Source organism: Labrus bergylta, chromosome 6 (genome assembly GCF_963930695.1).
Source record: "Labrus bergylta chromosome 6, fLabBer1.1, whole genome shotgun sequence".
Taxonomy (NCBI): domain Eukaryota; kingdom Metazoa; phylum Chordata; class Actinopteri; order Labriformes; family Labridae; genus Labrus; species Labrus bergylta.
Window position 1 is genome coordinate 20,510,646 of NC_089200.1, and position 17,291 is coordinate 20,527,936.

Here is a 17,291-nt window from a genome sequence, read left to right on the forward strand (position 1 = left end):
TCTGTCTATCAGGTAGTCAGTAATCCAGGAGATGATGGACAAGTCCACACCCATCAACCGCAGCTTCTCTTCCAGCAGTTGTGGCTGGATGGTGTTGAATGCACTGGAGAAATTAAAAAAGGTGATTCTCACAGTGCAGCCGTTTCCCTCCAGATGTGAGTGAGCACGCTGCAGCATGTAGATGATGGCATTGTCCACTCCCAGGTGTGGCTGGTCGGCAAATTGTAGAGGGTCAAGGAATGGTTTCACCTTGCTGAGGTGTAGTTTCTCCAGCTGTCCCTAGCCAGTTGTTAGAGTCAGGGGAGGATGGAGCAATTCACCTCAGGGGGCGAAGTGCACTCCTGTGGTGCGGGGCCAGAGTCCAAAGAGTTCACCATGGGGTGTTGGGGGGAGGGAGAAAATAGAAAGGGAGGCTGGGGGGTGTGAAGGACAGAGGTGTTGTTTGAGGTGGGAGAGGCTGTGAACTAAACCCGTTGAAGAACAGGTTTAGCTCATTCGGCCTCTCCATTCTGCCAGAATGTTGCCTTTCTCTCCCCTTGAAAAGCTTATCTCCCCTTGAAAAGCTGATCAGCTTTAATCAAACAACACAGGACTTTTGTATCACAGGCTTCAGTTTAAAACACTTGAGCCCTTTCTTGGATGATGGATTCTATCTTTTCTGTAATTGGATCCTATGTGGACTTTGATGTCAAAAGTCTGCTTCTCTTCATTGCAGTTTTCATCCTCACAACAGATTTTATCAAAAACCGCCAGCCTGCCACCTTTCCTCCAGGACCATGGGCTTTTCCGATCGTGGGCAACATGTTCTCTGTAGACCACAACAGAACACATCAGAGTATGATGCAGGTAATTCAAGAAATGTTTGACAAAAATAATACCATTCAAAATTTGGCAGGTCAACTCATAGGACTCATTCTGTCTTCTGTTGTATTGACAATGTTTTTTTTTCTACTGTTCTTAAAATCCACTCACAGTTAGCAGGGAAATATGGAGATGTATACAGCCTGCGTATGGGCAAGGTGCCGATTGTGGTCTTAAATGGATTTAAGGTTTTTAAGGAAGCTCTTGTAAATCACGGACACAGCCTGGTGGACCGCCCAGTCATGCCTTTGACGAATGAACTAAACTATGGACTGGGTGAGAGGATGCAAAGCTTTTCTATTCACATTTTTGGTCTCACTTTTATTGTAACTCTGGTGATTCTTGGTTCTTATGCCACAAGTAGACTTGAAAAAAATATGTATTTATTTAACAGGCTGCAAACATCTCATAATGTTCCATATTACTGCAGATACATTTGAACTACTTTTGATGTATTTCCCATCAGGTATTATATCCAGCAATGGGAACTTATGGAAGCAGCAGAGGCGTTTTGCGCTTTCAACCCTCAGAAATTTTGGACTCGGTAAAAAGGCGCTAGAACCTGTCATCTTGGAGGAATTTACCTATTGTTCAAAAGACCTTCATAGCTATAAAGGTAAATGAAATATAAGGTGATAGATTTAAAACAAGAACCCCTCATGTGTACCAAATTAGCATCTCACTTTCTGTTTATCTATAAAGGTGTGCCATTTAATCCGCGCCCCATCATCAACAACGCTGTCTCAAACATAATCTGCTCCCTGGTTTTCGGACATCGCTTTGAGTACACGGATGAGAACTTCAGGAAACTGATTAGCTTCTTTGAAAAATCTCTTCAGATACAAATGTCACTCTGGGCATGGGTATGGCAATTTTAAGCAATTGACCTATTCTTGATGTGTGCACCATGGTTGTGATATATATCTCTCACAATGAAAGACTTTTCTAAAATGCATGATTTACAAATGGGATTTTTAATGAGTATTGGTTGTTACAAACAAAAAATCTTGTCATGAAATGTCACCTCAAAATGTTATTTCATTCTGCTCTACTCTACAGTTTTACAACTCATTCCCTCTGCTGATGAGATATTTGCCAGGACCACACATCACATTACGGCACATCTTCAATGACATAAAGGACTTCATAAGAGAAGAACTTAAACAGCACAAACAAAACTGGGACCCCTCAGACCAAAGAGACTACATCGACTGCTACTTGAATGAGATACAGATGGTGATGGGCACAATATGCACAATACTAGTTGTATTTCTTACACTGAAACCGAACAGCATCCGTTTGCGCCATGTTCTGGCCACGCCATGCATCTAGAGCTGATCACGTCCTAATGCTAATGTTCCAACTGCATGCGCTGTGGCCCTTCTTATGTGCATTCCAGAAGTGCTGACACTCTGCTCCACCAGAAAAACAAATCTATTTTCAACTGAGGCAATTTCAGAACGTGTAAAGCTGAACAGAGCAGATCCACCCAGACTGAAAGTCGGACATGGGAACTCATAGAGCATTCGGTCAATTTCAAAATAAAACACCATGTACTGATTTCTGATCATATATACCATCACTATATCAACATTACGTAAAAACAAGCACCAAATGATGATCAAATCGACCTCAGAAAGGAAATATCCATAAAACACTAATATTCTTGGTTTTGTAACAGTCCTTGTCTCAAAAATGTTTTAACCAATAGAAAAACATCCCTTGTGCACCGCAAGTCAAAGATCAACACATCTCTCTCTACATTTGTCAATCAATCTTGGGGTGCCAACTGTTGCTTAGCTAGCCAAGCTAATCATATGAAAGGGACCTGCTGTGTAACAACAGGTAGGTTAGCTGTCATACCGAAAAGGAAGTCAGCTTTTTGCCTTTTTACCAGGCAGTGAATATGCTGCATTTTGAAGACACTGAAAGTGACCATTTTCAGTCGCCCACAGTAGAAATGCCGACAGAGAAAGCCATATTAACACAAACGATGGGTACAAGCTGAGCACTGTTAATTCAGTAAGGTAAACCGGTGACAACCAACTTAAACAAGCTGTTGAGAACCACGCGGTTGACAAAACGCGGTACACATGAATGCTGTGAGGTCTCGACTTTGCTTTTTATGAAGATGCTGCGTCATTTTCCTTTGAACCTGTGCACTGTAGCTAAGCCAACGCACAGACAACGACTAATTTCAAAGTACAACCACTACTGATGTATGTGGAAATTACATTTGTTCTGGATGATTTTGTTTAATTCTTTGACATGTATTTGGATATATTCTCAGAGTAAGGCCCAGACTGACAACACTTTTGAAGAGGAAAATCTTGTCATGTGTGTCTTGGATCTGTTTGTTGCTGGCTCTGAAACCACTACCAGCACCCTACTCTGGGCTTTTCTCTACATGGCAAAGAGTCCTGAGATCCAGGGTAAGAGCACTGACCAGTTTTAACTCAATAATGGGGATATGTGGGAAACTAAAACACTTTAGTGGTATGTAGGTAGGTAAATACTGTAGGTAGGCTGTATTTGGAATCACATATTCACTACTACCTACTCCCTATTGAGTTCTCAGTGGAGGACTTTAGTTGATTTGTGGGCAGTGCCATGTTGTGGTGGCTGCCATATTTGCTGTGCAACTCAGCTTTTGCTGCTGAAGATACCTGCATATCTTCCGGCTTGTCTGTAGTGAGCTAATTGTTGAGCCAATTTCAGTGATATCTTCTTTTAAACTGAGTGTATCTTTTTTTTTTTTTTTTTTACAATATAACTAGATATAAAATGATATAACATAATTGATAAAATAAAGAACAATTTGTTTGTGCTACAACTCAATTATTAGTCACGTTCACACAGATTATGGTCTCATAACTGGCATCATCATCAGGAAAAAATATAATTACTTGGAAAATCATTTACTCTTTATAAAACACCCAAATACTATTTCTTCTGTTTCCTCTAACTCCTATTCCAATTATTTTGAGAAGGAGATGAATTTCCTTTGCACAGCAATGCATGACAGTATATATTGTTTTGTCAGCTACTTTTCACAATGCACTGATAGATACAAGGAGTCCACTATGAAGGGTATAGTAATTCTCGCTTTTAATGCAGACAGCGTACCAATTCCCTGTATAGTGTAATTTAATACTGTTCTGAAGCAAGTCTTTGCTACACATTGAAAAATTAAACTACTGTTTGAAATCAACAAGAGCGCAAATCTATTTACCGTACTCACTAATGTAGTAGTTTTAAATTGTGCCTCATCTCTTTACAAGTTTTGTATACTCTTGGAGCCTGTTGAAGAATTATCTTTCTGCTCCACGCTGTTTCCCTCCCGCCCCCCCAGCAAAGGTCCAGTCTGAGATACATGAAGTAGTTGGAAAGTCCAGAGAACCATCAACAGCAGATCGTGTAAACCTGCCTTACACTGACGCTGTCCTCCACGAGATCATGAGAATGAGCAACGTAGTACCTCTAAGCCTGCCTCATAACACAAACCATGATATACAGTTGGAAGGATACACAATTCCAAAGGTCCGTTTGTATAAATGCATTTTTTATGATTCATAAACCTCCAGCATTTATTAATTCAAATTATTATATAAAATGTAATTATTCTTCTCACTAGGGAATTACAGTCATTCCCAATCTGACTTCGGTGCTATACGACAAGAATGAGTGGGAGACCCCCTTTACCTTCAACCCAAGACACTTTCTGAGCAAGGAGGGGAAGTTTGTGAAGCCAGCTGCTTTCATTCCTTTCTCTGCAGGTGAGAAGCAACCGACCACTTCTTGACTTAACTTCTTTCACAATAAGTAAATGTGCCAATTGTCAATCCCAGCATTCATTGGGACCCTTGGGTGGTCCTCACATATTTTTTTACAAAAATGCCTAAATCTCTTGGCCAAGAAGGAAATGAAAAGAAATGGGTCAGGGATAATAACCATGCCAATAAATGCCAGTCGCTGCTCCCTGCAATGATTACAGTAAGAATTGACTGGATTGTATCAACCCAATTATCATTTCAATATAATTTCTTCTTTAAGTCGACCAACATGTTAAGGCCAGGCTAGTATGTTCATGGTGTTTAATTTTCTGCAGTATGTTTTCAAAGTATACAAGGCGTTTAAAAGATCAAGCTGGATAAGTGTTTTTCATAACTTCTGCCATAATATTGTGAACCTATGACTGTTTTAAAAATAAACAATACATCTCTACCTCATTCCATTGTACAAAGCTGAAGCCAAAATACACTTGCTCAGGATGCTGACATCCTGCGTCCGCTAACATCCTACTTCCGCTAACAAAAATTTAACCTTCAAGAAATTGGTAAAGACCAGAAAGGTCCACGCAGTCTAGAGCATAACATCTTCTTGAATCAGTTTGAATCAGTTTGACACTTTTAGTTAGTTAAATGGCTTATGTAATTCTTGTAGTTTGACTCATGTGTCTTCTATTAACATGAAGGAGGTGAGGGTTTATGACTTGTTCTGCAGCCAGTCAGTAGGGGACGCTCCAAATGTCTTGGCTTCACATTTGGGGAGCTGTCATGTCATCGATCTTTTTATACAGTCGATGTACAGTCACCTTTGTTGAACTTATTCCTCTTCTAGCTATCCATTCTCTTTTTTTAAGTACATGTTTCAGGTGTTACAATAGTCACATTTTTTTCTCCATGTTCTTAAGTCATTAAATGGGAGAGAAAACAGCTGATTTTTTTATTTTTTTATTTCATTGCATGACTCTTGTTCAGTTTCTGTTAAAAACGATAACAGTTTGTCTAATTCTGTTTTCCTGCCTCAGGTAAGCGGCTGTGTCCAGGGGAAGGCCTGGCCAGGATGGAACTTTTCCTCTTCTTTACCTCCTTCATGCAGCACTTCACCTTCTCTATGCCTGCTGGGGTCAAACCCGCAATGGACTCACAGTTTGGCATAGTTCTGTCACCCCATCAGTATGAAATCTGTGCAACCTCAAGTTAAGAGAAGCACTGATTGACAAAAAAAGTCCAAAAAGTAATTGGCATAATGGGTTTTTTTTGTCCTCAAGACTGCTTTATGGTACAGAATATTTCTAATGAATTCTTTGCTTTCATTATACATTCCACGGCATGATGTTTAGTAATGATATCTCTTAAGGCTTTAAAAGTATCCCTATTATTAAACAATCATTGAAACTAAGTTGATTTTCTGTCTGAATCATCATTTTGGTTGACCTTGAAATCTCAATGCAAAATAAACATTGAATAAATAATCAAAGTAATGTTTATGACAGTGATGTTGAAACAACGTGGATCTATAGTTGTTATGACTATGATTGATTTAGCATTGCGACACAGAGGTTGAAAAGACGTTTATTAGACTGTTGTTTAACTGTTAGGCTAGCATCTTTTCATTTGTCTTTGTGAAATCTTTACTTTTACTGTACAGCTTCATAAACACCTACGCTAAGTTAATATAGTTTATTACTACTACTATTTAGTCTTTACATGCTCCCTCTTGGTTCCATCATACAGAAACACAATATCTCCTATCACTCCTATGCCGATGACACACAGCTTTATATTTCATGGCCGAATGCATTGAAGAAATTAGCTGCTGGCTGTCACAAAATTTTCTATAGCTTAACAAGGATAAAACGGAAATTCTGATTGTGGGCCCACAAAGACAAAGGCAAGAACTCATATCCATTTCATCATCTTTTCCTCTTCAGTCCAGTGATCATGTCAAAAACCTAGGTGTCATCATTGATTCGGATCTAAACTTTCAGAAGCACATTACAGCTATTACAAACAGCCTTCTATCATCTCAAGAACATATCCAAACTCAGGTGCTTCATGACCCAATCTGATTCCGAACAACTGGTCCATGCATTCATATCCGGCAGACTAGATTACTGTAATGCCCTCTATGCTGGACTTCCCAAAAATAAATTTAAAAAACTCCAACTCATCCAAAATGCTGCAGCCAGAGTGCTAACTGGGACAAAGAAAATAGAACACATCACACCGATCCTAAAAAACATTCTTCATTGGCTTCCAGTTCACTACAGAATAGAATTCAAAACATTACTTCTGGTTTACAAAACATTACATGGAGTGGCACCTCAATATCTTTCAGACCTATTCATTGACTACAGCCCAATAAGATCCCTTGGATCAGCAGATATGGGTCTGCTGAACTTACCAAAGGTCAAGACTAAATCTGGTGAAGGTGCATTTAGTCACCATGGTCAATTTTATGGAATGACCTGAGGTCTGTTAAGAGTGGTCTTAAAACATTGCTTTACTCTCGTGCCTTTGGTTACTAGTTTGTCTTTGTGTGTGTGTGTGTGTGTGTGTGTGTGTGTGTGTGTGTGTGTGTGTGTGTGTGTGTCTGTGTGTGTGTGTGTGTGTGTCTGTGTGTGTGTGTGTGTGTGTGTGTGTGTGTGTGTGTGTGTGTGTGTGTGTGTGTGTACATATGGTTGGTGCATGGTCCCTGTGAGCACTTTATGTGCTGTATGCTGCGGCGCTGCTTCCTGGGAAACATCGTACTGTCAGGTAACAGCTGATGTTTGTTATGGTGTTACACAACAGTCTAAAGGTGCGCTCCAGCTGTGATTTTCTTTGGTCCAGAGCTTGAAGTGGATAATAAAACAAGTGCAAGTACCGGTACTTTCCTTCAACAATAGTGTGCTGTGTTTGCAAAAGCTTCATTGAACATTAGAAAATAAAATAGACTTATACCAAAGTGATGTTGCTCAGTCATCACTCCTGGGCCTCCATACATGTGTGGTGGTGACTGTGTCTGCAGAGACTTTGTCTGGATTTTAATGTTTTGGCTGAGGCAGGACTTTTTTTCTGAGCCAATGACGGCTCCAATGAGTTTAGAAGTTGAAACAATTCAGCGATTGGACGCCATTCAAACCAGCGAATATGACTGGCAGAAAACCTCAAACAGAACCAGACTTTTTCAGCCATACTGTACGTCTAACATGATTCCTGCTAAACTATGCATGATAAACTTGTTTTTTTTCTATCATCTTTTCACATGATATAGTGTGTAATTCCAAGTGTCCCATTACGACTACAGATGTCAGGGCACTGCATTTTAAATCATCAATATTTCTAAAGACCGTACTTCCCTGGATAAAAAGAGAGCACACAGTTTAAAGTTATTTGATCCTAAAACCTTTATATCTATGAACTTTATGAATTAAACTTCAGTGCTCAAAGTAGCAGTCTTACTGTTGAATGAAATGGATGCATGTCAAATGGATTTTGGGCAGCTGTGGCTCAGTTGGTAGAGTCGGTCATATCTCAACTGGAAGGTCGGGGTTCAATCCCCAGCTCCTGCAGCCACATGTTCAACGTGTCCTTCGGCAGGATACATAACCCAAAGTTGCACCCTCTGCATGTGAATGTCTATGAAAGGGATTAACAACCCAGAGAACCTGCTATGAGGAGAGTACCTATAAAAATAAAATAAAAAGTCACAGTACACCAAAATACAAATATGAAAATGATGGTTTATAGCAGTGAGTACACGCCCTTTTTGTACCACTGCTTTGCTCATGTTTTGAGTTTCCTTTCTATCTGCTCCTGTAGGAGGGAACACCCTGCTGGACGGCCTGCCTGAGCGGCTCCAGGCTGAAATCAAAGCACTGGTTCCCCCCAACATGGGGGAGAGTGTTCATGTCAGCAGCCCGAAGGACAGAGACTTTTCAGTGTGGAGGGGAGGAGCAGTGCTTGCCAACCTGCCCACCTTCAGCTCCGCATGGATCAGTCAGGAAGAATATGAGGAGTACGGACCGCAGATCTTCTTCAGGAAATGCTTCTGAGATGAACTCTGAGTAATGTACTGATTAACTTTTTACTACACAAAGTGCAATATACAAACAGCCCGAAAACAGTGCCATGGACCGGTCCTCCTTTAATATTTATCTGTCTTGTATGTATTTACGGCTTTAAACCTGCTGTCAGTGTGGATCCTGACTAGTGTGCTCTTACCTATCACCTGAGCTGCTACTGACCCGCTGCACACTCTTAAGCTATTTGCTCGAGGTTCCAGGCTCTTTGCTGTAAGTCCTGTTGCTAAGAGCCACAAACATGGCATGGATGAAATTTATATTTAAGCCCTTAAAATGTTGTCCGTCAATGTCACTGTTCATTAAGCGCCTTAAACTGTGTCTAAACCTTCCCAAGTTGGGTTCTATTTTTGTGTCCCATCAGTTAATAAGCAAGAGTTTAAAGTATAGAAATGTTTGTGTTTAAGAGACAAGAATTGAAGCTGGCCTTTAATTGATGTCTGCCAATTATTTTTTTCCAAAATAAGCGATTGAGGGACAAAGATAAATCACTCAACGTGCTGACTATATAATCAAATATCAAATATATATTTATACAAAGATGTAAACACAGTTGGTGTAACAGTTTGATCTTAATGTGTGCGACATGGTGCAAGTTGGATTTTGAATGATTTGGATCAGTGCAGCTGTGCAGTGTTCACAATCTAAAATATTGGAGAGAAACACCATTAAATGATCTTAAGATGGATTATTAAGACCACTTTTCTCAAACTTTTTTCTGGATTTTGTGTTCCATTTTTTCCCCTTAAATATCAAGAAAATGTTTGCTTGTACCTTTGCCAGGTGACATAAAGTGGTTCCCTCTTTTGGTTAAAGATCATTGTACATGCAAGTTTGCTGTTTCTGCAGGAGTGTGAACCGGTGGGGAGAGATGTGTTGATTTGTGGGATATGAAGTTTTTTTTACTCGTAAACATGCAGCTGAGTCATGGTAAATTTAATGGTTGTTTTCCAGCTGAAGAGCCCTTTGGTCAGCATGTCTTTTGTTGTGTTCATGGTGGTTTTGTTTAGAATTGTTAAAAGTTGTGTGCATGTTTTTTTTTTCTCTTTCACAATAGTGGTCATTACTTGTGAAGGGTGTTGCCAAATCTGCTGTATTTATCTCTTTACCATGAAACCTTGAAGAACCCTTAAGCCATGTATATAAATATTAAGTTTACTTTTTGAATGTGGAGTTTTTGCATTGAATTATTTTGTTTGCATGTAATTAAGTTGCTCTTTTTCTGCATGTTTTCCTCTGTGTGCTTGCTTGTCTTTGTATTTTGCTTTTTAAAAGGCAAAGGGGGGTTGTCATGTGACCTAAAGCTCAGCTCTGAAGTGGGACTCACCATTAAATGTGACTGTAGTGTTTTCAGTCAGAGCCTCGTGTAAAGGCCAGGATGAACAGCTCAGTCTGCCTCGTTTACTGGCTTCATTTGAAAAAGAAACGTCTTCTTTGTCCCCTAAATGTACTGCAACAGTCTGGACTGAGTCTTGCAACTTTTCACCCAAACCATGCTATGTATGTAATGTCTGTTTTTATAATAAATATTTAGTCATCACTCTTTTGTGTTGTCACACATCAAAAATAGTGGGGTTAATACAGACAATTATTTTCTGAGTAATTCAATGTGTTGTAGTCTTAGCAGGAAATAAAAGGTGAATACTCCAGAAACTAGGGAATTTCTACTCTCCTGTTACATGCTTTTTATAGATTGGTACAATAAAACATCAAACGCAGTTTTAAAGTCTCTTGCTGCTCTCCAAATTAAATACATAGTCCTGTTTTCAAAACCCCATATTTTTTTCTTTAAAAAAATCATTAATTCTGCTTACAATATTAGTGTCTTGATGATAATCAGTTTCTTTTTACGAGGTTAAGTTATGGTCTTAACCTTCGATGCACCAGAAGGTCTTTACTTTATTTCAAAATAAAAGCAGTCAAACAGCAAGTGAAGATCTCTCAGTTTAAGACAATGTATAATAATGTGTCTAATTTTATTTTTGAATATATAGATTTACATACATATATATTACATACACTGTATATATATTATAGCACTTAATTAAAACCCAAGTTATAAGTAGGCTACATAAAAACTATAAAATCGTCATAAATAAAAAAAAAAGTTATCACAGTCAAGTCAAAGTGAAAAATTAATTAATACAGTTTATGATATAAAGATATATTTTCACTGTAGACATTTTTTATTTAATAAATGGTTCTGTTTTTTTTTAGCTGTTAAATATTTTTTAATATCTAGTAGACCAACAGTGTATTTTTGTTTTAAATATTTTAAATTGACTCGACAATTTATAACTAGATACAGTCAAAATAGTTTATTAAGATTAGCTGATCGATGAGTTTCATTTTCTTTTTACACGCTTGCATGTAAAATAATATATCATAATATATCATAATATAATATATAAATATATAATAATATTTACAGTCTATGACTTGCATGAGGCTGTGAAATGAATTAAATCTTTTGTCGGTGATGCATTTCTTTTCCGCCATCATGATGGACGTAGGCCAACGTCATGGCCAACGTCGACTGATTAGACGGTAGTCATACGTTTGACACGAATGTGATTGACAGACACACTGGACCAATAGTGGAGAAGACAGTGACGACTTCATTGGTCTAAATCTGTTCGTGTACGTCAAGTGTAAAGAAATGAGCCAACCAACATTCGAGCTGAGGGGTAGAGGGCGGGGCTCAGCTGTAGTATAAAAATGATGGTTGCGTCATTTGTACACGCTAACAGACATTTTAATCCGTTTATCAAAGCAGTCTTCAAAACATAAAAGAAAATGAGGGAAATTGTGCCTCTCCAGGTCGGCCAGTGCGGGAACCAGATCGGTGCCAAGGTTAGTACAGCTTTTTATGTTTTTTGTTCGGTTGAACTCGATGTATTTTAGAAAAGAAAAGCTGCGTCCTCTGTGCTTTTGTGAACGTGTACTCCAAACCTAAAATCTCAAGAGCTGCTCTTATGGGTTGTGATGCGTCGAATTGTAACGAATATAAATCGATTTTTACCTAATTTACAAATCTGATAAATTGTGTTAATTTGTACGACCGTTAGATGTCAGTTAACAACTGCGGATGGGATTGACCGTTGAGTGGTTTAAAATCATTATTTTCATCTTACTCGGTGACGTAATTGTTCCCGCAATGCGAAATGTAGGAAGTGAGTGTTTTCTCTCGTCTTGGGCTGTAATGTAACTTGAACAAAGTTCTGCGTGTTTATGATTAAAACAAAAAGTCCGCAGTCGTGACCGAGTGGGCGGTTAATGACGTATGAGCGATGAGGCCGCGCGCGGACTACTGAACAGCGGGAAGTTGAAAGTAACGCATCCGGGTACTTTGCCCAAACGATGCCGGCTCCGCCCCCTTTCTGGGTGAAATCATTCCATCTGAATGAATGGCGGGTAATGGAGAAGCTGGGGTCATTACCTATTTAAAGTCTTAAAAAACGAAAACCGTACTTTAAAACGGCAAGTATGAGCCTAAATCTGATGACCAGTGACGTAAACATTTAAAATATGACATTTCTGAACAGAGATTGGCATCATAACGGTATAAAATTAACCATGTACGTGAGTGTCCGTTTAATCTCTCTCCGTCAAACTGCTCAAACGAGTCATCAGTGGAAACTGACTTTAAACACCTGATGAGTAATTATTAACCGTGTTACCCGAGGGGGATCTTTATTTTTAAATATGTATTTGTAATAGTTTCTAACAGTGTTCATAGCTGTAATGGAGTGGTTACAGACGTTTATTTTAGAGAAAAGGGGACATACACTCTGAGTTATCATCTGATTTAGTAAAGAATAACACGTGTAAAGTCACCTGGATGAGATTAAAACATTTTGTATTCAAACGTGAGTGTAAATAATGACGAGTGGGACGAGACGAGGTGTTATATCGAGCTAGCAAACTTTTTATTTTGACATTTATTTTTCAGTAAGAGGATTTAATGTAGTGTTCCTTCGTTTAGAGACATTTTCACCAACATATTTATGTGACGTGACAGTTGTTAATACGTTAGTGAAGAATCTGTTAACACTTCTCTTCTGTCACAGAGCGATCGCTGCTTTAAAGCAGGAACATGACAGCGGTCCCACAATTTACCACTTTAATCCCCTCTAGTTTCAGTCCAAACACACACAGAGCTCTTCTTTTACCCTCCGGTGTCTTTTGTAAATCAAAACCCGATACTAAATTGTGTTTTTAAAATAGTTTGAAGTACAAAAAGCTTCGCAATCGCACGGCTTTTATTGTATTTCAGTTTTGGGAGGTGATCAGTGATGAGCACGGCATTGACCCAACTGGCACATACCACGGTGACAGTGACCTGCAGCTTGACAGGATCAATGTCTACTACAATGAAGCCACAGGTAAGGTTGAATTAGATGTTTTAATAGGCGCATGAACTTTATGGCTTTTTATTTTTATTTTTTTTGGTGAACATTGCCATTATGTCCTTTATGCTTCTTGAAGGTGGTAAATATGTTCCCCGTGCTGTGCTGGTGGATCTGGAGCCAGGAACCATGCACTCGGTGAGATCCGGACCCTACGGCCAGATCTTCAGGCCAGACAACTTTGTTCACGGTAATTGTTCATTTGTCCTTGCATTCCTTCTCTACTAGCTACTTCTCATTTTGGATTTAAGTACTGTTAAGCTTAATTCCCCCCCCCTTTTTTTTTCTTTCCTCTTCTAGGCCAGAGTGGTGCTGGCAACAACTGGGCCAAAGGTCACTACATGGAGGGTGCAGAGCTGGTGGACACTGTCCTGGATGTAGTGAGGAAGGAGGCAGAGAACTGTGACTGCCTGCAGGGCTTCCAGCTCACACACTCTCTTGGTGGTGGTACTGGCTCTGGGATGGGCACACTGCTCATCAGCAAAATCCGTGAGGAGTACCCCGACCGTATTATGAAAACCTACAGCGTGGTACCCTCAGCCAAAGTATCAGACACAGTCGTTGAGCCCTACAACGCCACACTGTCAGTCCACCAGCTTGTAGAAAACACAGACCAAACCTTCTGTATTGACAACGAGGCTCTGTATGACATCTGTTTCCGCACCCTTAAACTTACAACCCCCTCATATGGTGACCTCAACCACCTTGTCTCTGCCACCATGAGCGGTGTTGCCACCTGCCTCAGGTTCCCCGGACAGCTCAATGCTGACCTGAGGAAGCTGGCTGTAAACATGGTGCCATTCCCTCGTCTCCACTTTTTCATTCCAGGCTTCGCTCCCCTCACAAGCTGAGGCAGCCTGCAGTACAGGTCCCTCACTGTACCAGAGCTCACCCAGCAGATGTTCGACGCCAAGAACATGATGGCTGCCTGCGACCCACGTCATGGCCGCTACCTGACCGTGGCTGCTATCTTCCGTGGCCACATGTCCATGAAGGAGGTGGATGAACAGATGCTGAATGTGCAGAACAAAAACAGCAGCTACTTTGTTGAATGGATCCCCAACAACGTGAAGACCGCTGTCTGTGACATCCCTCCCCGTGGCCTCAAGCCATCCAGGAGCTGTTCAAGCGCATCTCTGAGCAGTTCACAGCCATGTTCAGGCGCAAAGCTTTCCTCCATTGGTACACCGGCGAGGGTATGGATGAGATGGAGTTCACCGAGGCTGAGAGCAACATGAACGACCTGGTGTCCGAGTACCAGCAGTACCAGGACGCCACCGCAGAGGAGGAGGGAGAATTTGAGGAGGAAGGCGAGGAGGAGCTTGCCTAAACCTTAAATTGTCCAAAGGTTTGCTGGCAAATCTGCCATGAAAATGGAATGTTCTAACCAAGTGTTTTCTTGTTTTCCAGTTTTCACTGTTCTGTCTGCTGTTCATGTGAATAAAAGATTCTTCTGCATTTTTGAAGTCTTAATGTGTTTAATAGTATTCACAGGCTACCTTCAAATTCATGAGATATAACTATGAAGTCAAAGTATTTATTAGAGTAGAGGCTCTACACTGTAGATAAGGTGTAGTTGCATGGCTGGTGTTTTGCCAGAAATACAGAAGTAAACCAACATCTGTTATAATGTGACTTAAATGAAAAGTAGTAAGACAATGATGGAGATTCTGGATATAAATGTGGTTCATTCAATGTTTTGTTATTTTTATTCATTGTAGATAAAGGTGCTGTTGAAATTTAGACAAAGAGCACATACATAATTACACTAAAAAATAACAAAAATTTAATGATTAAATTACAAGCTGAAAGTGTTCATCAGATATCACATGCAGTGTTTGGCGTTTGAACTCTACTGATAGTTTGAATGTAACATATTGATTATCCAGCTTACTAATAAATCTTATAAATCTGGATGCATCTTAAACCACCTCTGCAGACATTTCCATACTGTCGCTCAGTCTGACAGTTCCTGGTTGTGGTCGGTAGGTGGCAGTGTTGGCTAAATCACTCTTCCAAACGCAGTAGGTCAGGATGCTCACCGCCAAGGCCAGCAGAGTCCAACAGCACACCTTCACCTGGCTCTCCAAGCCCTGCTTCGCTCCAAAGCGGGACACAAAGCCGCTCTGTCAACAACAAACAAGTAGATTGAACACAGACATGTACTGTAATCATTCAGATTTCTAAGGAACACATTTTAACCTGAATTCTTACTTTAAATCAGAAAGATTGTTGAAACAACTCGGATTAAAAAGTCTCAAGAAACCTGTATTTTACAGTTATGATTTTACCCAATTAGTTTGTAGATCTCTAAACACAATTAGGACAGCTGTTCGTGTTATTACTGAATATACTAAACACTTAATGAAAGAATCTGAATGTTCTCTACATGTTTGTGTGCTCCTGCAGCAGCAGCTCAACAGATATGACTGATTAACATTTTTATCAAAAATAGATCATTGTGGGAAAAAGCAGATTCAAGTTACATGAAAAAAAACATGCAGACATTCTCTGGGGTTGCATTAAACCTTCAAGCTAAAGTTAATGTTCCTGTACCTATACACAACATCCTTGCGTTTTGGGTTATACTTTCTTTTTTACAAAGGTTTATTTCTTTATGTCTTTATTTGAGAGACAAGGCAGTGGGAGATAGAGTAAGAAATCAGGGTGAGAGAGTGGGGAACAACACGCCGCAGGTCGGATTCAAGCCTAGGACTGTAGACTCTGTACATGGGGCGTGTTGATGAACCACTGTACTACCGGCGCCCCTCTTGGTTATTCATAGACCTCTATTCTTCTATATGAGACAGTAAGCTTATGTTTTTGTTTTACACCTTATAACAACAGACCATTTTCTCTGTACATGAGAATCATTTTACTCCTAATCTCCAGAAAATCCCAGTGTAGCCTATTTTGAAAAATGAATGAGACGATTAAAATAAAAATAAAAAACTCATTGGCTCAGGGATGACAATGAAAAGTATGCCAAGTAAATATATTTATAGTAAGCCTCTGATCAGACATCTTCTCAAGCCTATTCCTACGCCGGAGTATTTTGAAATGTGTGTCTGAGGTTAGATGTGGAGTGTGCATTCAATTAACAACTTTGGTTTGAAGCCAAAAATAAGCTTTTTGTTTTGTCGAGTAATGTAGGTAGGTAGGTTGCTTTTCTCAGACTTTAGAAAAGGATATCTGAGACATTGAAAAACTGTAGTGTGCTGTCTTCAGGTTTCACAGCTCAGATTACTTCAGATGCTCTAAAGGCCGGAGATAACAATAAGACATGTCATCATTTCTGAACTGATTTTTTTTTTTATTGTATCATTTAAAAATATATAAAATGAGTAGCTCTCATGCAGCCATCTACCCAATCTTAAATGAGACCCATCGAGTGAATAAGTGACATGATTATTCTATGTAGGATGTAGTGGTACATAGCAGGTCTGAACTTTCAGCCTGTGCTGCTTTGATTGAAAAAGGTGTTTTTAAAATAGCCTCTTATATGTCACCAATGTTTATGAAAGTGCAGTGCAGTAAAGGTTCTCTCCTTGTTTGACAAACTGCATTTCAAATCTGGGCTTATTTATTTTCTTAGTGTTATTTATTTATTCCTTTAAGATCTTATTTGTCATCATATTTTCATATTTAATCTTCTCTTCTGATTGTTGTGGTTGTTTCAGTGAATTTAAAACAGTCTATTTTAGTCTCTCCTTTTCCCTTTGTCCTGATGCTTTTGATGTCTTGTGTGAATCGCCTTGTTGCTGAAATGTGCTCTATAAATAAACTTCACTTGCAGCATGTCGCAAGGATTTGAGTGAGTTTTATACAAATGAAAGTGGCTTTGTATTAAACGGAGAATCAGGTTGTTTGATCTCCTCTGTAGATGTAAATATTCACTCATGAACACTCACCCATCCTCCCTTCTCCCGTATGTCAGGGCAATCTTTTTTTAAATAACTTTTTTTTATTTTTCGGTTGTCTTTTTTAGCTAGGTCACTGTCACACTAATCCTCATAAAACTTCGCAAAATAAAGATAAAAAAAATAAAAATAAATTACGAACTAATGGCGGAAGCGTACAGCTGGATTATACCGCCCTCGAGAGGAGAGACTGACGTAATGCATCCGAGACTGGCCCTGTTACTGTGGTAACCAATTATCAACAGGTTGCTC

At 39.5% G+C, this 17,291-nt stretch overlaps 1 protein-coding gene and 1 pseudogene across 1 annotated transcript; both read left to right on the top strand.

The window, feature by feature from the left end:
- Positions 1–427: 427 nt before the first annotated feature.
- Positions 428–6,045, top strand: LOC109996106 (cytochrome P450 2J2-like). The gene is made up of 9 exons (XM_029280426.2): positions 428–846; positions 975–1,137; positions 1,328–1,477; positions 1,564–1,724; positions 1,921–2,097; positions 3,152–3,293; positions 4,214–4,401; positions 4,496–4,637; positions 5,672–6,045. The coding sequence occupies exons 1-9, from the start codon at positions 640–642 to the stop codon at positions 5,845–5,847; spliced, it is 1,506 nt and encodes a 501-aa protein (XP_029136259.1). The 5' UTR covers positions 428–639; the 3' UTR covers positions 5,848–6,045.
- Positions 6,046–11,404: 5,359 nt separating this feature from the next.
- LOC109996084 (tubulin beta-1 chain-like) lies at positions 11,405–14,577 on the top strand (annotated as a pseudogene).
- Positions 14,578–17,291: the final 2,714 nt, after the last annotated feature.

Excerpts from the sequence above, each read along its gene's own strand:
- LOC109996106 (XM_029280426.2), top strand. The coding sequence starts at position 640 with ATGATGGATTCTATCTTTTCTGTAATTGGATCCTATGTGGACTTTGAT. Across the intron at positions 1,478-1,563 it reads AGACCTTCATAGCTATAAAG|GTGTGCCATTTAATCCGCGC; the intron begins GTAAATGAAATA and ends TTATCTATAAAG. Across the intron at positions 1,725-1,920 it reads AAATGTCACTCTGGGCATGG|TTTTACAACTCATTCCCTCT; the intron begins GTATGGCAATTT and ends TCTACTCTACAG.